The following is a 22,703-nucleotide window of genomic DNA, read 5'->3' as shown; positions in this document are numbered from 1 at the left end:
GTCTATTGAATGGAGAACTTTATAAATGGCTTGCTCTAGCCCCTCAGCTTGTGGACATCTGGCAACACAGGCAAGAAGCTCTGCCAGCAAGTAGGAGAGCAGGAAGTACCTTCAAGAAACCTGTTTCCATAATCAAGTCCGGACTGATCCAGAGCAGATGCCATACTGCCCTGGGCAGGGGCAGTGGCAGCTCAGACTTCACTCGGCTGTGTTAACGGAGAGAAAGAAGCTGATTATCTCACGCACATCCACAGCAAAATGTTTCCTAACTCTCTAAGCTCAATGTTGAGCAGGTTTTCCTTGGTGCACACATTTAGCTGCATGTGACCTGGCCCTTTTCCCACCAGTTCCCAAGCTGTCACGGGGCAGCTGGTAAGCCTGCAGTGGTTCTTCCTCTCTCTTCTATGAATTTGATGTTGATGCCTGAAAGATGCATACTGAAGATTTTAAAAATGCTGTAAAATTTCATACTCATATGAAGCCTGTAATAAACTGAAAACAGGTGACACTTTGCCTTGTGCAGCAGTACTGATAAGCTGTAATACTACACCCGCTGTTGAATTCCCAGTCCTCTTCATGCCTGCATTTCAGCCCTTCTAGGCATTTATACACGTTTTGATCGACACAAATTGTCTAAAGAGATGCAAAAGGTTATATCCTGTTCACTTTACTGTGTTTATTTTCACTGTGATGGAGATTTCAGGCTTTTTTTTAAAGTCCAAAATCGTTCTATGGTAAGTAGAGTAAATCTGTTGATATTCCTCTAAGCCGCATATGTTTAATAGGCTATTTTGGCATTTGGAGTGGGCTTACAATTGATCTTGAAAGAATCAGCTTTCTTTTGGTTTCTGATAATATTTTGATCCCAGAATAGAAATGTTAAGAGAATAATTTGACTTAAATGGAACAAATAATTTATATTTGGATCACAAAAATTCACCCTCTAAGTTATGGGGCTAGAAAATTAGTTATTAAATAAAAAAATGTAATTCTTAAGCACAGAGGAAATTCTGAAAGTAAAAACCCCAAGTAATGTAATTTAGTCATCTGAAATGGGGCAATAATCCAGCTGTAGCAGAATAGCACAAGTGGTAGGTAATCTTACAGAGTGCCAAGAGCTGTGCTCTGAAATCAGATTAATCTGTTTTGCAGTTTTCGCTGTGAATGCTTCACTTGGATATAATCCTCTGAAATAGGACTGTCCTTTAGTAACATGAATAATCCCACTGTTCTTGTTTAAATAAGGATTATTATGTGAGTAGCCCATTTGGAACTGCATCCTTAGGAATAAAGGCAGATAATATGGGAATGAAAGGCATGTTTTTGTAATTAATATTATGGAGGTATCTAAAACACATACCCAAAAGGTAAAAGAGTGTGCTAGATCAATGTGTTTGGTCTTATACATGCATAAGGTGAGTATACCATTGGACTACATGGGTGGGCAAGTGACGTGGTGAACTGGTGAACCAGACCCTTGGCACTGATTCACTGGAAAAAAAAAATCAAAATATGAAGATGGCTTTGTTTGCTTCAAACACTACCTGGTTTTGAAAGGTCTGTGAGAGTTTAGCTGGGTGTGGGAGGAGCTGGGGAAAGCAGCAGTTTGAAAAATACCTTCAAATATACTTGAAATAGCAAAACTCAATCTGACTTCAAGATTATTTTTTTTTTTTTTGCTATGGGTATCAATTTGGATTTATAGTTTAATCCTGTTGCAATTAGGAAGATGCTAGCTTCACTGAAGCACCACTTACAACCACCTCCAGAAACAAGGATTCTCACCATGATGATCAATACTTGCATGACCGATACTATGTTTTGCAACTGATATTTAAGTAGGACTAATTCCCAGCAGTATTAAGGTCAGGTTTCTCAGACATGGGAATAATGGCACCTTTGTGTCCTCCCATCCTCTACTCCATTGCTCCAGCAACTCCAAGCTACTCTTGGTGTTACTCTAAATGTTTGAAAGTGAACAGTATTTTGACAGCTTAATTTAGTAAAGTAAGAATAAGACAAAAAAACCCACAACACACCACTTTTCAAGCTTAAGGGCATGGTCACTGCAAGTCCGTGAAGGTTTCCTGCAAATACACCGTGTATTAGAGCTTCTCAAAGAAACAGTTAAAAAATCTTGGTTACTGCAGGTGTGTGGCAGCCTCAGGACTGGCACATGCCACTGGGACTCAGCATGGCACAGTACTGTCATCATTGAAACTAAACCAAGAAAAGGGACCTGAGATCCTCTAACATTGAAAAACATAAATAAGGCTGAACTTCTGTGTTGATACTCCTTTGCTGGATGATCTGGTTTGATCATCCACTCCCCTTCACCCTCTGAAGCGTGTCTTGCCTCAGTTGTGTTCATGCAGCCTGTACAACTCCAGTTTCTTAAACAGATTAAACAGAGTCTGCAGCTGGGTGGCTACTGCCCTCGTCTTGCTGCTGCTCCTGTGTCAGCTCTGGAGACAGTTCAGCTGCAGACAAACTGGATCAGAGACCTGTTCACACTGAAAATTGACCTTTAAGGAAGAACTGTGTTCAAAGGTTAGCACCTGCACCAGGAAAGGCATCAAAATACGAGGATGGCACAGGGTAGAATTTGGGGCTGACTGTTCACAGCACCTCACAGTCAAACGGGCTCAGATGGGTTGTGAAATTGCAGTATAAATGGGAATACGTGAAATGATCCTGAAAAGAACCTTCACATTTTCAGCTCTTTTTTTCTTTTTTTTTTTTTTTTCCTTTCTCACTGACCTACTTAGACGCAGTTACACAAACAACTGCACTAGCACACGCAAGGACGTGCTGAGCTATGGTACAAAGATCTGTTGCCACAAAACAACTGCGGAGAGAGTGAGCTTTTGAACCCAAATTGCTGCCAGAGAAAATTTTCATAGTGTTATGTGGCATGACAAAAAGGTTGTAAGTTGTTCAAAAGTCAAGCACAGAAATATACCCCTAACATCTCTTAATGAACAGTTCTCAAAGCGTTGCCCATCATTATAATATATGCAAATTATGTATAAAAGGTATAAAATTAAGCACACTCTGGGAGTACCTAACTTTTGCTTCTGTTTAGTGTATTCCACTTCTGTTATTTAGCTTTCAGAGTTCCTGGGTTTCCAGACCATCGCACGTTACACCGGAATTTTGGGACATGTTTTTGCAGTGGGAGCTTGGGCTGACCGCTGCAGCGGTTTGCTGAGGGACACGGTCTGCTCTGCAGCGACACCTCCTGGCACTCAACACTTCAGCATAGCCCCTTACAAGTGACGTTGGGCTACTGTCTGCTGATTTGTAGGGTGCCTGTATTCCTTCTGAAGTTGAATTAGCCATATACATCATTTAAACATAAAGCTACGTTTTTATATGTACTTGCGTCACCATTGACCAAAGTGACAGTTGATTATAAAGGTTCCTAGATCGCATTGGGCTCAAAGGGTTTGTAACCAACTGGTTTTGTGCCTCAAAAGAAAATTCAAGAGTGAACGTTTAGCCTCCAGGAATCATCTGCGCTAATGGCTTTTAACTCATTTTGAGTCCCCTAAAAATTTTCCAGCGAAAATGCACAAGCTGTTATTAAGCACCGTAAATGTAGTAACCCATACTCTTCGCCGACAAAAGGCTTTACCGTTGCCGCACGGGGCTGAGGCTCAGGTGCCAGAAGGAGGAAAACAAACTCAGTTCATTTCTGTTGGCACAGAACCAGCGGCCTCTGCCTCTTCCCCTGCAGCACTGGCTTTGCTTGCTTGTTATCGAACCACCCACGGCGCACAGGAAAAGCTGGTCAATAACGCATTTTACAGACTTACTTCTTTTTTTTGTATTTTCAACACCGAACTAAGTTTAAATGACAATGCTGTCCATATTTATTAGTGGCAGCTGAATTGGTAGCACTGCAGATGAGCGCAGGTTATTCCCCTCAGCTGTTCCGACCCAGGGCAGGCCAGCATTCGCTGCACGCAGCGGGGCTCCTCTGCAGCTGTAACCGGTGGGTATGTCTTTTAACGTTTTTAGACCTCAGGTAAGAACTTGAAAGGATTTGTGTCATCAGAAGTGGAATTCTTGTGTCAAAATAAGGCACGCTTTACTCGTTTTGTTTGACTGCCAAACTGTGCCTTCATTTGCTTGATTCCTATAATATAAATGTGTTTTCAGGCTTACACGCCCGTCACATCCATCCATACAAGACTGGCAAATCTGATTTCCAGTCTTTGTAAGGCTGATTTACATCTGCTCCCTCTCAGCACCAAGTTGTCTCAACCGCAAATGCAAGCGTTGTCGGCTTTTCACAGACTCATTCCCCTCTCGCCCTGCCCGGTGGCCAAACCGCCTCCCAGTCACGACGTGGGGCAACGCCAGCCACGGGCACTCAGCGGTAGGGGCGGCAGCTCGGCGGGCTCTGCTCTCCTCATGCAGCCGCCAAGAGCTGCCGTCCCCAGGCTGCCAGGGGAAGAGCATGGCACCGCCGCAGGAGCACGGTGAGCGCTCGGCCTCTCACGGCGGCTGCCGACCCAGCGCCAGGGTCTCCCGCGCAGCGGCCGGGCGGCCCCGCAGCGGGCCCCAGGAGCCGGCTGGGAGGGGGCAGCCCCGAGCCAGCGCCTGTGTGTGACAGGCGGCGGGGGATACACGCCCCCCGCTCCCCCCGACCGCCGCCCGCTGCCCCCGCCGGCACCAACGGCGCGGCGCGGGGCGGGGACGGCTCGGCAGCATGGCGCCCACGGGGCCGGCGGGCGCCCACCCGCTGGGTAACGGCTGCGTGCGCTGGGGGGGGGGGGTGGCGGCGGCGGCGGCGGCGGCGCGTGTGTGTGGGGATGCGTGTGCGCGCGCACCGGGTGCCGGGGGGACATGTGTGCGTGTGTCCCCACCGGGGCCCGGCGCTCGGCGCCCGCCACGTGCCGCCGCCGTGGCAGCGAGCGGGGCCGGTCCCACCTGCGGCCGCCGGCGGCGACGGGCCGGGCCGGGCCGGGAGGGACAGAGCCGCTTTCCCCTTCCCCGCTCCCGCCAGCGGCGGCTGCGTGGCGCCGTGTGAGGGGGTTGGCGGCGGGCGCTGTGGCCCTGCTAGGTCAAGCGGCGGGCTCGCCCTCCCCTCACCTGGTGCCGCCGCACCTGGGCGGTCTCCCCCTGAGGCGGGCGGTCTCTCTCCCCCCCTGAGGCGGGCGGTCGCCCCCTGAGGCGGTGCTGCCGGGGCGCGTTAGTTACTCGCAGCGTTGTAGCTTTTGTAAAAGCCGCGGCTGGCGGCTCGGCGCCGGTGGAACCGTGGCGGCGCCGGTAGCGGTGCCGATGTTGCAGCAGACCCGGGCTTCGCTCAAGCTAGAAGGGGTGCGGAGGGCGGTGGGACACCCGCACTAGCCCATCTGACCCAGAGGGGTCAGTGCCAGAAAAATAAATTAAATAAACGCTTGAGAGGCTGCAGCTTGGTGGTAGCGACCGGTGTGCCCCAGCTGCTCCGTGGCCGCAAGCCAGTAGGTGCCATGTTACAGGTTACACAGAAGCCGTTGGGAGGGGAGAAGGTGTAAAAATAGCTGCCGGTTGGAATCGTCGTTTAAAAAGGGGTTTTTGTCAACGTCTGCTTTTAGTGGTGCCGCTACCTGCAGAGATCCCAAGCACTTTCCTTTTTAATATTCCTCGGGCAATGCTAGCTGCTGAGGCTGTGCTTCAGCCTGGGCTTGCATCGCTTGGCTTGTTAAACAGGCCTGCAGTCGTCCTTGCCGCACAGCTGTGTGCGGCGCCAACTCTATAATCAGCTTCTGTGGTCTGAGGTTTTTTTCAGGTTCCTCTGGCAAAGATGACATTGACTTGCCCTGCCCTTTCTCCTGTGCCATTTGTGGTCAAGCTGTGGCTGGTGACTGTCTTGCTGCTGCAGAACCCACCGGGTTTGACTGAAATGGGATATATGGGAGGGTGTTCCAGCAGCAGCTTGAGAAGTGGTGGCAGTTGGAGAAAAGTTTTGCTTAGATGAAAGCAAAAATTGCATGCCAGGGGCGTGTTTGGAGCCTTGTTGAACAGGCAGAAGGCAATAAATGGTGGTGTGTGCATGGGGCAGTGATGCAAAGGACCTGCATTCAGGAGCAGGCTGTTGGGAAGCTGAGTGAAGTGCTTCTCCTTAGTCTTTCAGTGGCAGGGCATGCCACAAAGTGAGACCGTGCTGGTCTGGAGGCTGGTGTGTTTGCCGGTGGTTCCTGCCTGTGATGAATATCTAATAATCTGTTGGGAACAGTTTAATGTTGGGAGATGGACAGCTGTGGTTGTGACACGGGAAGCCTTTTGAGCCTGGGATTTGCATGTTTAGAGACAGTGGGCGTAACTAACAGGACTTCTCTGTTATCCTGAGACTTCAGTGCCTTTTGTGGTTGTCATTTGCCTTTCAAGCTAGCTTTATAAGTGCATTGACTACACAAGTGTCTGTTATGCAAGACCTGAATGGTTCTTAAGACAAGTTCTGACATGGAAAATGTCAGCAAGGTGCACATAGGTACTCAAGGTGAAGTGGTAAGATCCAATGCTTCTCTCTTTGAATAGGCAGGGTAAAAAATAACCTAGCAATAGGGTGCCGCTGCCCGCTGTTGTAGAGGATCTGTCCACCATCTGTTGCTGCAGTTCATGAAACTCTTCATGTTGCCAGAGGGCATCCAGTTGAAGAAGATGCAATTAATTAAACAGAAGTAACGCTAAGGTTGTCATGATCTGTCTGTGGCATGGGATAGGAGCATCCTTTCTGGCTACAATTGTAATTGCTGTGTGCTGCGCAGTAATTTTTTGAATGCTGAAGAAACTTTTGCTTGGAGTTGGTGCAGGACAATGCTGGCTTGCTGAATTAGGATGTGCAGCAGCCCTGCTGCCTGTCAGGACAGGATGCGGTCAGCTTCGGAAATAGGGGGTACTGTAAGTGCCTGTATCTCCTTCAATTTGTGTTCTTTCACATTACCATGATGAAAATACTATAATACTGTCGCAGCTGGGTTGATCCTTTATCAAAAGCTTTGGAAGCAACTTATAATCCTTTAGTCCCTTCCAAGTACTTGTATACCAGACTTATTTTATACTAAGAATAAATCTTTCATAGAAGTGCATAAATAATAAAAAAACACCTTTTGAGATACATTACAGGCATCAGAAAAATGTGCTTTTAAGCAATTTGCAAGCTTTGAAGTCTGGTTTCGTGTGGAGAACATGCATTTATCCCTTCAATTCTGCCCACATGGTCTGTATGCTGGTTGGGTTGGGATAGGGAGATGAAAGAACATCATCTTGCCTTATCCTCTGAGCTGTCACATTATGAAAATGGAAGGTTACATCTGGGCAAAGTTTATAATTGTTAGCAGTAGAATGACTGTAGGAGACAACAACTGTACCAGAGGGACACCTTGTGTGTTACACAAACTTACTTGGAAACATCTACAAGGGGTAAAAGTTGTTGCAGCTAATACCATTTCTCCTTTCCAGACTAGTAATTCCCTTGTTCATGTGATCTTAAGCTGGAGTGTTTGGGGAAGTGAAGCAGGGTATTAGGGTAGTTTTATTATGTGTTCTGTATCCCACTGACTTTTAAGCCAGTGCTCTTGGGTCTCTTCTGTTCTGTCTTGGTATGGTCTGCTAAAGTAGTTCAAGCCCTAGAACGTTCTGTGGTAACGTGCTTTGTATTTTCACTTTCAGTAGCGTGTAAAACCAAGGTAATTGGTTCTTGGTCTTGTTACCACTGCTGGCTTGCTACTGTTTCTGTTATAGCTAGGTACTATAGGCGGTTCTTCTCCTGGATACTTTTGAATGGCAGAGGGAATCCATTTCCCAAAGCTCACCAGCGATCCTTATGAAACAAATTTTTAATCAACTTCTGGCTGAGCAGAGGTAGGAGCAGGGTCTGTAAACAAACAAACAAACAAAAAAAACCCAAACAAAAAACCACAAGACTGACCTGATTTTTCCCTGCTAGGAACTTCTCCAAACATTTTTTCATTTATTCTGTAACAAACTTGTGCTCCCTGTCTGTGGTGGAGAGGAGGATTATGTGAGTTGAATGCTGAATTAAGATGATGGTACTTATTTAGCACAGCTGACTCTGAGCCTCCTCCCTGCTTTTCTTCAAAGGGCAGAGTTCAGCACTTTCTAGCACAGTTTCATGAATCAATCCTTGCTGATTTCTGTGGTCTTTTTGGACCTGCTTGCAGACTTTGTTTCCAACTTGAAAATTGCATCATCAGTGTGCCAGAACGCAGCTTCAAGAAGTGCAGGCTTGTAATGGAAGGAGTCAAGTGTTATCCATAGCAAGGACAGGTAAATTGGGTTTTGGTGAGCTTGGAGCCATTATGCCACTCATTTGTAAAACATAGAGTCTGTGTACCTCTGGCATTGATGGCTACCTTCATGATTCCCACCTTATTTCCTGCAGCTTTTTGAGATGCTGCTAAAAAAGCACAGGTTTTGAAAGGTTCTTCAGAATAAAGCTCTTGCAGAGCTGGGAGCCGAGGAAATCTGTGCTCCTATGAGCAGAAAACCGTACAGTGAGGTAGCACCTGGTTCAGCAAGGCAAGCTGTAGAGAAAGTGAAACAGGCTGTGTGAGGTTCAGGGTTTAAAACCAAACTATAGATCTTTGCTTCGCAGTGTGTGTGAGAAGATGGGAAGCATGTAGGTAAAAGGGGCCTGCAGAAAGGAGGACTGGTTCTGGGAGGACTCTGATGGCCAGGTTCAGCTGTCTGGGGTGCAGCTCTTGGGTCGGGGGGGTCGATTTAGGGAGGCTATATTAAAGCAAAAGCAAGCTCTAATTTGCATGTCTCCTTGGGTTGTAGTTCTTGCAGAGCATGAGTTATGCTTCATGGGAGTCTGCATTGCAGACGTACTTTCAGATACAGTTTTTTGGGTCTTGCTTCTGAAAGCCTTTAGCTCAAGGACTGATTTTATTTTCATGAATAATTTGATGGTTCAGTGTGAGTAGGCTTAAGCTCTTGTATAAGAACCTGCTGAGCCTGCCAACTTTCAACCTGAAAGGAGGGTGACTTGCTTTTTTTTTTTTTTTTTAATCTCCCTTCAAATGCTTCATGCTTGTTATAGAGCAGATTTTGTTTGGATTCTCTTCTTGCTGAGACTACATCTGATTTAGAGCCATTTTCCTGGAGTATTGGTATAATTGTAATCTTGTAATACTTACTCTTTGCCTCACATTCTTTCCAGCATACTCTTTTTTTAGCAGTACTGATGTCAAAATAGAAGTTGCATTGTAAGAATGCAGAAGGAAAAAAGTCAAATCAGTTAGCAGGTACTGCTGTGTGTAAGTTGTAATGAGATGTAAGGATGTTCTTGTGCTTAGAATTTGTTTTTACAACTGTTTTGAGGATAGTGCATAACCAAGATGCAAAACAGGTGTTTACTCAAAAGTGAGTAAGCCCAAGATGAACGAATGAGAGATGTGAAGAATAACACATTGTTTCATCTCCATGGTTGTGAAAGATAAGTGAGGTCCCCACTCTTGTAAATTGGGTTTTTGGTAAAGAGGCTGTTTCCTATATGTTTATAAGTGTGTCTTTGTTCTGCGATGATTCTGTGTACATTCTGAAGAGGAAAAGTAGGCTTTTGTGAGTGTTTTTTTGGGTTTTTTTTTCAGTGTCTCAGATTATAGTTTTGACTTGGGTGTTTGGGATGGGCTTCCTTTTGGATCTTAAAGCATTACAATACTGCATCTTTATTCCAAATGATAGCTCTGAGATTTCTACATTTTTCCGTTTCAGTCATTGTTAGATTTACTCTGTCCACTATCTTCAAATTAGCACCTCATTTGCCTGATTTGTTTTCTTCTGGAATTGTTGCAGAGCAGAAGATCTTGCTGTGTTTGTGCAAAAGAAAGTAAAACCTGGTGATTTTCTGGTGGTGTATCTTGGTGTTTGCTCACTAGGAGAAGTGCAAATTTGTTATTTACTACTGTTATACTAGAAAGAGGTGAATTTGTGACTCAGTTGAACTGCTTTTGCTTGCTCAGTTTATTTCTCTTTCTCTGTCATTATGGTATAGGTAATTAAAGTAGCAATTAAAAAAATAACCTTTTTTCTTTTTGAATGAAGCTCACTAGTTTCTTGTTTGAGCTTGTGTACCGCTTCCAGTATGGTGTCTGGTGCCAGGAGGTAGCTTTGCATTGCTGTTCAAATGTTGCTGTGGTGGAAATTGCCACGCTTTTCAGTGTTGGGGACTAGTTTGCATAGAGAATTTGATGTATGCCCTTGTGAACTTTTGATGTTTTTTTTTTCCCAGCAGCTGACTGTACTTAGATAAAGGACCAATCGAGTCTATTTCTATTTAGATAGATGCAGCTGTTAACCTGATATCGGGTGACTGGAGCTGTAGCTGAAGTAAACCAGTTACTGTTTGATTTCAGTAAAGGATTAGTTATTTTATGTTTCTTAAATGGGAAGAGCTCAGGTTGCACAGGTGTATCAATAGGGAATTTCAAAGCTGCTTAAATATTGGAATTATTTTCTTACAGCAGATCCCCAGAAAAGTGTGGAAGATGAAATTGAATCTGTTCTGCAGGAGCGGATAATGATTTTGGATGGAGGCATGGGTACCATGATCCAGCAACGTGCCCTTTCAGAAGAGGATTTCCGAGGGCATGAGTTTAAAGATCATTCCAGGCCTTTGAAAGGCAATAATGACCTTCTCAGTATAACTCAGCCTGATATAATCTGTGACATACACAAGGTAGGTGGTTCTGATTTCTGTCTCCTGACAAGAGAAGGAAGGAGAATTTGGCCTCTGTGCTCCCCTTTTCCATGCCACAGGCTAGTGCTAGGTAACCATGCAAAAAAGAATGAGCAGATTTGACTGTTCTGGTTGTGTGAGCACAGCATTCACGTCTTGGTTCTTGATGTTACCCAGGCAGTGTTGTTTTTAAATCCTTTTTTGACTTAATCCCTGACGCATTTCTGTTATTGTAGATTATGATTTATTTCATTTTTCTTTCAGTTTCTCTGCCTCAACCAGCACTTGAAATGCATCTAAGTAGGATATAACTTGAATTCTAGATGCATATTTCTATAACTGTGTATTAAAGAGCGGTTAAGTGGGGCAGCCTGAAGCAGGCCTCTCCATAGTTAATGAATGTATGTGCTTCCATATTCTTGCTTTTCCCCTAGAATATTGATGTGTGGTCCAGAGAATAAAACAGTCTGGGGTCAATCATTAGGAATTTACAAATAGATTTTATTATTTTCCTCTTCAATTAGACTTCAAAAACTAACTTCCTAAGTCTTGCCTTTTTTGAGTTGCAGGTGTATGTAGGTGTAGGTCTTACTGTAATAATTGTAACATTTGAATAGCATTGCAACCAGTTGAAACCTCACGTTTGTTCTGTTTTTTTCCAATATTTATTAAAAAGTTCTGCATTTTATTTATTAGAATTATACTTGGCTTATGTTTGTTAAATTTGATATGTAATCTGTATTTTTATATTTACATTCTAACTGTTGTTCTTTGGCTTTTAAGAGCAATGGACGAGTTGAAAAGAGTCAGAGTCTTTGACCTATAAAAATTTTAAGAAATACTTGTAGATTGAGTTTAGTCCCTAGCCTGTCAACTGATCTGTAGTGGTCATGAACCTTGGAATTGATAGTAGCTTGTGGTTTTAATTGGGTAAGCTGGTTTAACAGTTGAATTTTGCAAATTTAACAGACCAATAGCGATGAGAGAATGAATGCATTGCATCAAACCAAGTACCCTGCTGTCACTGCTCCAACGGCCAGTTGTGAGTGCTCTAGGAAAAGTGTAAGAAAAGAACAAGTCTGTGGTGGTCCCTGTGCCTGCAACAGCTTTTGGGTCTGGTGCTTTCTGAGCCATTGGTGGTGGCTTCATATTTTATAGCTACCAGTGGTCATTTCTTCTGAGAATTGGGCAGAACTTGAAATAATAGATGAAAATATTTCTACTAAGTAACTGAAATCCCAGTATATGTATGGTTGGGTGGTGGTGTGGGGGTTTTTTTTTTTTTTTTTTTCAATGGCCCAGTGAGTCAGACCTCACAGATATCAGTAACTTGAAAAGTAAATGTTAGCTGTACCTTGCCTGGCAAAGTCAGATTCAATGGTAAGAGGTGATGTATTTTCAAAGGCAAAAATGATCTTCCCGCTTTGAGCGTGTTATTTACTTCTGTGATGGTAGACAGTAAAGTTGAAGAGCTTTTGCTACAATGACAGGTCTGAAATAAACAAAAGCTAGTACGAAACTGTACGCATTTAACGTGTTTCTTTAGATGATTTTTGGAAACTTAATTACTTGGTTATGAGTGTACATGTAAGAATTTGTGTATTTTCTTATAGCTATTTGTAGGTATTTCTATATGTATCCAGGAGGCGCTGAGAGAAAGCATATTAGTTTGTGGCAAAGGATGTTTTAAAGCAAATTTAATTCCTTTCTGCTGTCATTTGGATCAAGGCTTTATTTGCCCTGTTGAACCTGCTGAGCTCATCTGCTTCTTACAGGAAAATCTGAGCGATTTGTTTGATGGCCACATCAGTATATTTCACTTATTAGCACATCAAATGTCTTATTTTCCTTGTATATACAGGGGTCATCTAAGGGTTAACCTGATCAAAAAGAGGAGTTAAGGAGGGAAGAGGGCTACTGATAGAGGTTATAAAAATGCAGTCTGGAATCCACAAAAATATTTCAGCTTGCATTGATTTGAGCTTACTTCAGTGGGCATTAGACAACCAAAATGGAGCAGAAGACTTAGCTGTTTTCAGACTCTGGGCTATTAGTTATAGCTTTAAATGTGATCTGCGCAAAATATAATTCTCCTAATCTTGTATTCTGTCCCAGTATGTTCTTATGCTGTACAGATCCACTCAGAATGTTTGTTTTTTCTAACCTCTGCTTTTGTTTAACTGGTACCTTTTCTGAGTCTGCCCACAGCAGCCCTCACTTGCTGATGGCAATTGGACTATGTCCAACCATGTCCCTGTGGAGAAATCTAGAATGTGCTCCAAATGCTGGACCGAGTGGCCTACATATAAATGTCACCTGTTGGTAGAAAGTGTGGCTGAATATGAAACTCTGAAAACTGGTTACATGGAACACTTCTATTGCTTTGGCCCTGTGCCTTTGAGTAAGGCCTTCAGAGTTGCATCTGCTTTGAATTAGGCGATGATTTGTGACTTTTTGTCAACTGAATGAAACAAAGTATTTGGATTGCTTTTGTTCCATATCTCTGTTTTGGAGGTCTTGCTGTTGTTTGTCTTTTTTCTTTCACGTCTTGCAGGAGTACTTGCTGTCAGGTGCTGACATCATTGAAACTAACACTTTCAGCAGCACCAGAGTTGCACAAGCTGACTATGGCCTTGAGCATTTGGTAAGAATGCTAAACTATTTACACTTTAAAATATTAATCAAGATTTTTGTCTTAGCAGCCAAGATTAGCTTAGTCCCGGAGTCCTTTGGTACTGTGTTTATTGACTGCATGCTGCCTTTTGAGCCACGTGATGGGGTTGTGGCACATTTCCACGCTGTGGACTTGTACTTGCTGTGTGTGACAGTCACTGTGCCTCTTGTTGATGAAGGCACAGGCAGTAATAATTTGTTCTGGGTTTTGGTTGAGCATTCACAGAATGTCTCAGTTCTGTGCACAGGTATATTTTGCTTCAGTCCTTCTAACTTGCCAAATGTCACAGTGGAACTGCTTTTTTCCTGGATGTTATTTGTGTGTTGTTTGTGCCGGTGTATGTAGAAGTCCGTTCAAGCTTGGATATGTCATACCAATTCTGGTTTATTTGTTATTCAGAGAATTTGAGAAATATGTGAAAAAAATACTTGAAAATACACTACTTGAATAAAAAGTGAATTTAAAAGTTGGTTAGTTTTGTCCTGAAAGTCTTGTTCTTTAGCTTTTGTTGACTTCAGCAGGATTTAATTAGTACCTTAAAGAATGAAGTTTTATGATATAGTAGCTGTAGGCTGGGGCGTACGTGGGATGAGACCTGCTATATAACTGTTGCTGACATGTATAGAGCTGTCCCTTTTGGAGTTTTGTAATAATGCTTGTATGGCTTAGGGAGCCTTCAGAGTGTACTGCGAGGCCCTGAATGGAAGGGTTGTGTTTCTTTGAGGATGAGTTATGCTGTACTGAACTAAAGGTTATTCAGTAATTTTCTGTAATTGTTCTAGGCGTATCGGTTAAACAGAGCCTCTGCATGTGTGGCCAGAAAAGCAGCAGATGATATCACTGCTCAGACAGGTAAGCAATGTTAATTTTAATTTCTTATTCATTTGCGGGTTTGACTTGCTGCGATCTTTGAAATGTTGTAACTAGAGGATAGCTTGATGATTTACATCACAGGGACTTAACTTGCAGATGTGCACGCGCTTCATTTTAGGTACAGTATCGGTTTCACATCTGTATTCCTATCACACTAATTTCAGCATGATTGCAGGATCTGGGGTGTGTTCTGCAGGATTGCAGTCCAGGGCCTGCCTGTTTTAGGCTGCAGGTGGTACACATCTTCCACATGTGTGTTAGAGAACACAGTTTCACCAGGAACTGTTATAAGTTACTTAGGTTTGTATGGCACAATCTTTGTAGTACAGAATTAGGATAGCTGATTCTAGGCAAATGTGGATTACCAGTTACTCCTAGTATTATAAGTCTTGTGGTTTGACTTCACTCAGCAGCAACTGGAGTGTGTTTAGCATGTCACCATCTGCAAATGTGCAGCCTTTTACCTTCTGGACTTTATTTGAGAGGGTTATAGCTCATTTACACTGCTGTAGACAATGCTGTCTTTCAAAGACAGGTAATTTCCTTTTGTATTCTGCCGTCAAACTGTGTTTCAAGCTAACAGTGCTGCTGCTGCTGTCCCAATAACACCTCACTGATGGGATTCATAGTCCGCAATAAAAATATATAAGATTTGAAATACACTTTAAAAAAAGTGAGGTTTTTTTTTTTATGAACACATACCAGAATATTTAAATCAGGTTATCTAGTGAAAAATGCCAGGATAGTTCTATGCTGCCCATTTAAGATAATTGAATGAAGCTTCCTGTGTCAGAAACAAATGATACTTAGAAGAAAAAACAGTTGAGCCAATTGCCTTTTTCATAGATGTTGTTCTGTCTTGTGTGGATACACTGAATGTCTCATTGGATAGGATTAAACCAAAAAAGTCAGCTGTGCTGGATAATCCTGTGCTGATCAAACTTTTGACTTGAGACAGGAGTTTAGTGTTTTATAGTTCTTTATGTGCATTCCTTGGTGTTCATGGAGGATTTATATATTAACTTGGCTGCCATTGTAAAACCAGAGGTAATTTTTTTTCTTTTTTTTTGTTTTTCTGTGTCTTGTTTAGGAATTAGGAGATATGTTGCTGGAGCCATGGGTCCAACAAACAGGACACTCTCTGTGTCACCATCTGTGGAGAGACCAGATTACAGGAACATAAGTAATTATAACCATCAAGTTATTTAACTTAGGTGATGGTCTTGAAAGAAATACTGCCAGGTGAAATTAACATCATTGCTGTTTTACAGCTTTTGATGAACTGGTTGAAGCGTATAAGGAACAAGCCAAAGGACTTTTGGATGGAGGAGTTGATATCTTGTTAGTGGAAACTGTATTTGATACAGCCAATGCCAAGGTAAGTCTCCTGGGGAAAAAAAAAAACATGTTAGTATTGTAAGTATTTGGTGTACTGTCTAAGGAAAGTCAACATAGTACTTGTAAGAACTATCAGCTGCTGCTTACTAAATACATGAAAAGACTCTTCAGTTGATAGCAAAGAGGTAGAATGTAAGGAGATGTTTTTTTTAATCAGCCTTTTCCAGCGTTTTTCCTTTGCCTTTTAATATGTGCCCTTAGCATCTTTCTGACTGTGCCGGCTGTCCTTCTGTTCCCAGAAGCTCTGCGGTGTTGCAAAACATGTCCAAATGCATCTGATGTTTGTATTTTTCAGCATAACATGTCTGCCTAAAGAGAGGCACACTGGAGTGGGATTGTCCAGTGTATCCGATTGTGGGCATGGGAAGGCTTGTGAGACAGTTCTGTTAAAATGTTGTTTTTTTAGGAACTCTGACACTGCCATCAGCTTTAAAAAAGAACAGTTGGGAGTAGAGGATTAGAAGGGTGAAAGAGGAGGAATAAAATGTTGAAATAGCCGTAGTTTACATGATTTTGACACCTCCTTCTTTATCTAATAACTGCTTAGTGCAGGTGGTGGAGTTGTTAAGGCACTTAAAACTGTCTTGCAATTTTACGTGGGAAGGTCTGGCTGGGTATGCACACAGCTTTTTGTTAAGCTTTTGCCATAGGCTGATTAACGTGTACAGTGGCATGAGTTGCCCTTTGTAGATTGACCAGTCATCATGGAGGTTTGGCTAGGATCCTGTAGGTTTAACATAGGTGCTGAGCTCATGTTCTCATGCAACTTTCTTACCCTAAAGAGATGGGAAATTTTCAGAACCTTCTAAGGGGTCACTGCAGTCCTTACTGTTAAAATTAGAGGCTGTTAGAATCCTTTGCAAACTGCATGTCTAAACAGGTTGAAGGGCAGCAAATGTGTATGTACTGAGAATAGTACATACAACCGTGTTTGGTGGTGGGGGATTGTGCTGGAGATGTGAGGGAGAAGTACACACCAATGTGATTTGGATTTCAGACTAGTCTTGGTCTTATTTGGTTATCCCATGGTACTTCCTTTCTACTTGTTACCAAAATGTGTTTTGGAACATTTGGAAGATGTTAGGGGCAAGGGTAAAACCTCTTGAGTATAGTGGGTTCTCGCAGGCATATGAGGTAGCAAGTTGCATAAATAGCCATTAAAAATATTTAAAAAACCAAAAAGCAAATGCACACAAACCAAAAAAGGCAACAAACTGAAGAAGTCCTGAAATGTCCATTAATATTTTGCAACTTATTCTTCCACAGGCAGCTCTTTTTGCACTCCAGACATTGTTTGAAAAAGAATATGCTTCCCGACCCATATTTGTAAGTATATATTACCTATTTAATATTTTACATGTACTTAAGCATGATTTGTGAACTGGCTGAGATGGTGGTTGATTGAAGTGTTTTGAAATGAAGGAAATAAGTGTCTTGGAAATATACCTTTTTGACATAATTGGGAAAGGAAAAACTGATGTGAAGAGCTTTATGACAGCCTTGGGTAGCTCTGTTGAGCTTATCAATCTGAAAACTAAGGAATGACTTCATTCCAGTGCATATTTGTTTTGTGCGTTTCTACAGGAAAAGGTTTGATGATGATTTTTTTTCAGGCTTGCTGTCTTAAGGGTAATATGAACCCAGTGCTTCAAGGATGAAATTAAGCAAATACTGCCATATTTTCAAGTAGCATATGAGTGGCCATTTGAAGTCAGAAAAGGTCTGTGTAACTCCATATTCTTTCTCTGACATGTCTTTTTCTGACAGCAGGTAGTCATGAATGCATAGCAAGGAATATGGAAAAAAATCAGCTTGTTTGAAAGTTCTGATGTATTCCTCTAGCTTTCTGCAGTTTGTGGCTCAGGCTTTCTGATTTGCAGTTTGCATCTGTTGGTACCCTTTTATTAAATGTATTTACTCCTTCCTTGAACCTCTGTTCAAACCTGTATGGGACCCAGGCATCCACAAAATAATATGTCAGTAATTTTTGCAGCTTATGAATGGCTGTTTGAAAGTTTGCTTGCTTTTGGATGTTCAACCCGATAACTTTTGTGTCTTGCCATTTATCTTTTGAAAGTGACAGTGAGCAGCTGTTCCGTGTTCCCCTTGCTGCATAGTCATGGCATTTATAGTCCTTTGTAAGAGCCTCCTTTAGTCATCTTTTTTTCGTCCTAAAGAGTCCTTGTCTGTTTAGCTGCTCCATACCATTCATTTATTATTCTTGTCACTTTTTTGTTTTCCACTTCCTCAAGTCAGACGGGAATTAGAATAGGATACAGCAGTCAAAGTGCAGACACCAGGGATTCGTATGATAGTCTAGTGATGTTCTCTGCCTTGTCCATTTCTTTCTTTGTTGTTCCTGATTTACTAGTTTACTGGTGGTGAGCTTTGAAATTGCATTCATAAAACTTTCTTTTGTGGCTCAGATTAGTTTCTTGAGCAGTAAAGACTAGTTTGGAGGTGTCATTATGTAGAATTTTTCCTGTGTTCGCAGCTTTGTACTTGATCAGCAATGAGTTTCTGCTTTTTTTATCATTCAGGTCAGCACTGAGAGTTTTCTCATTACATAGAGTTCACTTTTGTGTCTTCATTGTGCTGAACAGAGTGGTCAGTGAGCTTGGTTGCCTCATCCTCTGCTCCTTTTTCAGCTCAGTTATTTTGAGAAGTACAACCCTTCACACAGCTCCTTCTAGGATTCTGCTGGTCACCTCCCTTGACCGAGTAGTTTGAAGGAAAGTAGCATCACTATTAAAGCATGTTTTGGGGTACATAATGGATTTACCTTTGCATGAAGCCTTCTAAACTCAATGCATCTTCTGGAAAAAAAGATTTGTAGACTTGAGAAGGCTCTCCTGGCTTATTCAAATGCCTCCTGAATTCTCAACTTTGTAGTTGTTGTTGGGGTCAGGACTTTATTGTTTGCACATCTCTATGTAGATATACACACACACATATAGGTACAGAGGTATGATTATATATGGTTAAGACTTCTGTCTCCACTATGAAGTTGCAACATCTGATGTTCCCTTGCGGCAAAATGAGTAACTTGTTTTTAAGGCCATCTGCCCCCCTCTCACCTCGCCACCAAACAACCTAATAGCAGTCCTGAGACCTGAAATAACATAAAGGGGGAGGCAGGGAGGATGAGGAGAGGAGAGGAGCTGTGACTGCCGATAGCTGCCCAAACAGATAACTATGGCAGGTTGGTTCAGGGGCCATTAACAGAATGATACCATGGTACTAATGCTACCTTGCTGCTGAATGGTTCATGGTAGTTTTTGCTATTCCTTTTTTTTTTTTTTTTTTTTTTCCTTTTCCTGTTTCTCTCTCTGAGGTGGGGGGAGAGAGAGAGAGAAGGAAGACCAGTAAGACTAGTCAAAGGTTTGCCTTTCCCCTAGCTGGGTATTTAAATGTCTGCAGGGAGGAAAAGGTTTAATTTTTGTTAAGATTGTACTTTATCAGTTTGAGTGGAGCATAGGTCCTCCTGTTTTGACTTTTAGCAGTTCAGCCATTTAAATTCTTGTTTTTATTGTGAATTTAATTCTTCTCCTTTCTCTGTATTCAATTGATATTTAGGTTTCTGGAACCATTGTGGATAAGAGTGGGCGTACCCTCTCAGGCCAGACAGGAGAGGCATTTGTCATTAGTGTTTCCCACAGTAAGCCACTTTGGTAAGGACATATATCTTTCTCTTAATAAATTATCTGTAGATTGTGATTCTTTTCTGTTTTAACACCTTGCTTGCAGCTAAGTGGAAGCTATACTAACTGTGATAATATTTAATCATGTGTATTGCTAATGTGTTCTGCTGTCGTTCCCTTAGCAGAAATTGTTTCCAAAGAATGCTGTATTTTTAAAACATTGCTTTAAATAATCTGGAGTTTTGTGTTTGCAACAGCCACTGAAATCACAAGTAGATCAAAGCATTAAAAAATAATGATTCTGAAGCTGTAGTTTGCCATCTCCTACTGTCCCAGATTGTGCAAGGAGCTAATTCCTGGTATGAACAGATCTTACATCCCTTTCTTAGAGGGAAGCAGTGCCAGCTCAGGATGTTTCAGGGTGGCTTGAAAGAGTAAATCAGATTTCATTCCTGTGTTCTTTTTACTGAACTGTGTGTGTGAACTCTTACAAAAATATATACGTTCCCTGAGTGTTTTTCTCCAGGCTGTGATTGTTTTATAAGCTCCTGATGCCTCCATTTACTCGCATACTTTTCTGTTCAGGCAGAAAATACTAAATAAGTGTGAGATTAAGATCTGTGAAAATGCATAATATAGCAGATTTTGGTCATTGTGCAAGGTTTTGAGTGTTAGTTTGAAAACTGTTCCCACTTCCCCTATTCTGTCTCTTCCTTGCCTTCTCTTTGCCTTCTCTTTACCATTTCTTCTTTCACGTTGGTTCGTCACATAAAAATTTACACCAGAAATTGATGTTTTTGTCCTAGAATATTGTAACTAAACCATGTAATTCACTGTTATTAGTGCACACCATGCACATTGTGATGAGCCATTGTTTGTTTTTACAACAAAATTCCAGCTAAAATGCGCAATCTGTCATCCCCGTAATACAAAAGCAGAAGACTGCATTCACAGCTTTCCTGACTGCCCTTGAGGCTCCACTTTCCCAGACCAGACGGTGCTCCAGAAGTAACATATGGAGCCTCTTGGAACAGGGTGGTGGTTGATGACTCCTCTCAGCATCACAGCCTAGTGATCCATATTTGGCATGAGTCTGTCTCAGATAATTTTGCTCATAATTCTCTCACCTCTGAAGAGGAGAGGTCACTGGAGCAGAAACCAAGAACTTATTAAACCATTTTTCATAAAAGCTCTCTTATGAGTCTGATTAAAGCCCTGTTTCTCATTTGTGTGAAGGCTACTCTGCAGCACTGTGGTAGAAGGGTTTTAGTTGTGGGAGCAGATTGCATTTAATGTTGTTTCTGTTGCCAAGTTGGTACAGAGTGGCTTTAGGGTTGTGAAGAGGCTGGTTAATAGCAGTATCCTAGAGATCACATTGTATGTGTTCATGTTTCCATTTGGGTTTTGTATGTCCTGTTTAAGGTGATGTGTTGTCCTTAAGTCAGTTTGGTTTGGAGCCCCCCCCTAAAAAGTGTGTGCTTTTTGTCCAGCTGATACAGCTAGTAGCTGAGAAACTTGTGAACTGTGCTTAGTAAGTGCTGAATGATGTGTGACAAGCGGTTTGCTATGAAGGGTGCTTAGATGTGGCATGAGTTCCCTTCATGTTATTTTGAATCCTGTGATTGTTTCTACTGTGGTACCATTAAGAAGAAATAACGCCAAGTTTAGGGATGTTTGTTCTGGTCCCAGGGGCACCCTGCAGCCTTGGCTTTTCACAGGAACTGATGTGTGACAGCTGCAAAGAAATGAGCAAAGGAGGGAGGTGATATTTAAGATGAGGGTGTGAAGGTTATTATACTAGGGTAGCAGTGATTGCGTACCAGTGATCTGGTTCAAGGCTGCTGGCTTTTAAGGCATGGTTAATGTTCTGCTTTTCTCAAAAGTTTTCTTTCATGTGCTGTGGGGAAATGATACTGGCATGAATGCGCATGTCTGTGCTTAGTTTGGCTGGGAGGTTTTGAAACAGGTAGTGCTTGGATGGTGGTGTGCTTGTAGATGTATTTGTCAGCAGCCCCCGTAGTGGGTAATCATTCAGGCAATCTGCAAGGCCAGTACCTAGTAAGTCAAGTGAGAATATCAAGAAGTGTTTGCTGAGTGTGTTGGCTGCTTTTACAGTATCTCTCTGGTAAGACGAGGTAGAGTGGTAGGTGAGTTTGTACCGAGAACCAGAGACAGACTGATATTAAATGTGGAAGGGAGAGATGGAGCTGCTTAATGTAGGAGAGAGCTTAAAAAGAGGATGTGGGGAGTGCAAACTGGCAGCTTGTAAATCGAATGACTGAACAGCAGGAAATGCATTGCATTCATCTGTATTTGATAAAGACAGTCTTGTTAAGTATCCTTACCTTGCTTTGCTTTGAAAATCCTGAGGGATGAGCCCCATTTTGAAATAAATTCCACAACATCATTGCTGTAATTAGTGATGTATACTCTCTGAGTGATGTATACTCTCTGCATTCTGTTTGTATCCAGGGGATCTGTATGAAGGATTTAAATGTATGTAAACACTGAACAGGCAAATAAGAATAAAAGGGTGCTTTTAAATTTTTTTCTCTTTAAATAGAAGGGCCTGTATGAGGTGCACTAGAAAAAGCACCTCAAAGGTAGAGCTGGCTGTTTGAAAAAATAAACATATATGCCCACACCTCCTCCACCACCCCCACCCCACCCCCGACTGGGAGAAGGGGTTTGTCTGTTTTTTGGTCTTGGTACGTGACTGTGCAATATTCGAGGCCCTGGTGCTGGATGTTGCTGTGAGCCCCTCAGATCTCAAGGATTTGTCATTCTGTTCAGTAAGTGAATCTGGCTGCAGCATTTGCTGCTACTGCTTGTGCAGTTGCCAAGCCCCTGCCTACTCCTTGGAAACAGGAGAAAAGTAAAAAACCATTTTGTGCTCTCAGTCCTGTGCAGGGCTTTATTGCTTTTGACCTCTGGGAAACTAAGTGAGCATACGTGCACTTTATTAACTTAGCTACCTCTGAGGCAGCTTCTGTGGCTCACTGAGTTGGGAGTTGTGGCTGCTGCCTGTGCCTGTGTCAGTGGATTAGCTTGCATCTTCTCCGAGACTGTTACTCCAGGGAAGGAGTTAGCTTTTTTACATCTTCCTCTTCCAGCAGCACTGTGAGCACCTTTTGAGTTTTGCAGTTCTTGTAAGATGGTTTCTAGAATGGTGCGGAGAGATCAGGAAACATAGGTAAAAGATCTCTTACATTCTGAAAGACAAAATTCCTTTTTAATGTAGACATTGTCAGTGGAAGTCACGTTTATGTATCTGTCATTAAATGAAGGAAAACTCGATTGTGCCTTGTATACTGGTAAAACTGTTTGAGAAGCTTATTCCTGCAAAAATACTTCTGCTGCAGTGCTGTCTTGTTACTAAGATGTAGCAGATTCAGTGGCCCAAGCTTATTAGGGCTTCCATGAG

The 22,703-nt window shown here is 42.5% G+C and overlaps 1 protein-coding gene across 11 annotated transcripts in view; it reads left to right on the top strand.

Moving 5' to 3' along the window:
* The first annotated feature begins 4,450 nt into the window (after positions 1 to 4,450).
* Positions 4,451 to 22,703, top strand: part of MTR (5-methyltetrahydrofolate-homocysteine methyltransferase) — a 58,060-nt gene continuing 39,807 nt past the window's right edge. For 5 of the 11 annotated variants that reach the window (XR_005104808.1, XR_005104809.1, XR_005104807.1 and 2 more), the window contains exons 1-8: positions 4,704 to 4,754; positions 10,479 to 10,693; positions 13,248 to 13,337; positions 14,150 to 14,219; positions 15,331 to 15,423; positions 15,512 to 15,618; positions 16,905 to 16,964; positions 19,215 to 19,309. Coding sequence is in view for 2 of the 11 variants with exons in the window: in XM_037391211.1 (XP_037247108.1) it covers positions 4,718 to 4,754; positions 10,479 to 10,693; positions 13,248 to 13,337; positions 14,150 to 14,219; positions 15,331 to 15,423; positions 15,512 to 15,618; positions 16,905 to 16,964; positions 19,215 to 19,309 (767 nt within the window). In the remaining 9 variants the exon portion in view is untranslated. Of the gene's footprint in view, positions 4,488 to 4,703; positions 4,755 to 10,478; positions 10,694 to 13,247; positions 13,338 to 14,149; positions 14,220 to 15,330; positions 15,424 to 15,511; positions 15,619 to 16,904; positions 16,965 to 17,251; positions 17,359 to 19,214; positions 19,310 to 22,703 lie in introns of those variants that run through there. The other 6 variants (XR_005104812.1, XR_005104811.1, XR_005104810.1 and 3 more) reach the window with 6 other exon arrangements.

Source organism: Falco rusticolus, chromosome 6, assembly GCF_015220075.1.
Source record: "Falco rusticolus isolate bFalRus1 chromosome 6, bFalRus1.pri, whole genome shotgun sequence".
In the NCBI taxonomy this organism is placed as follows: Eukaryota; Metazoa; Chordata; class Aves; order Falconiformes; family Falconidae; genus Falco; species Falco rusticolus.
Note: the sequence above shows the minus strand (reverse complement) of the source record. Positions and strands in the feature narration are given on the sequence as shown.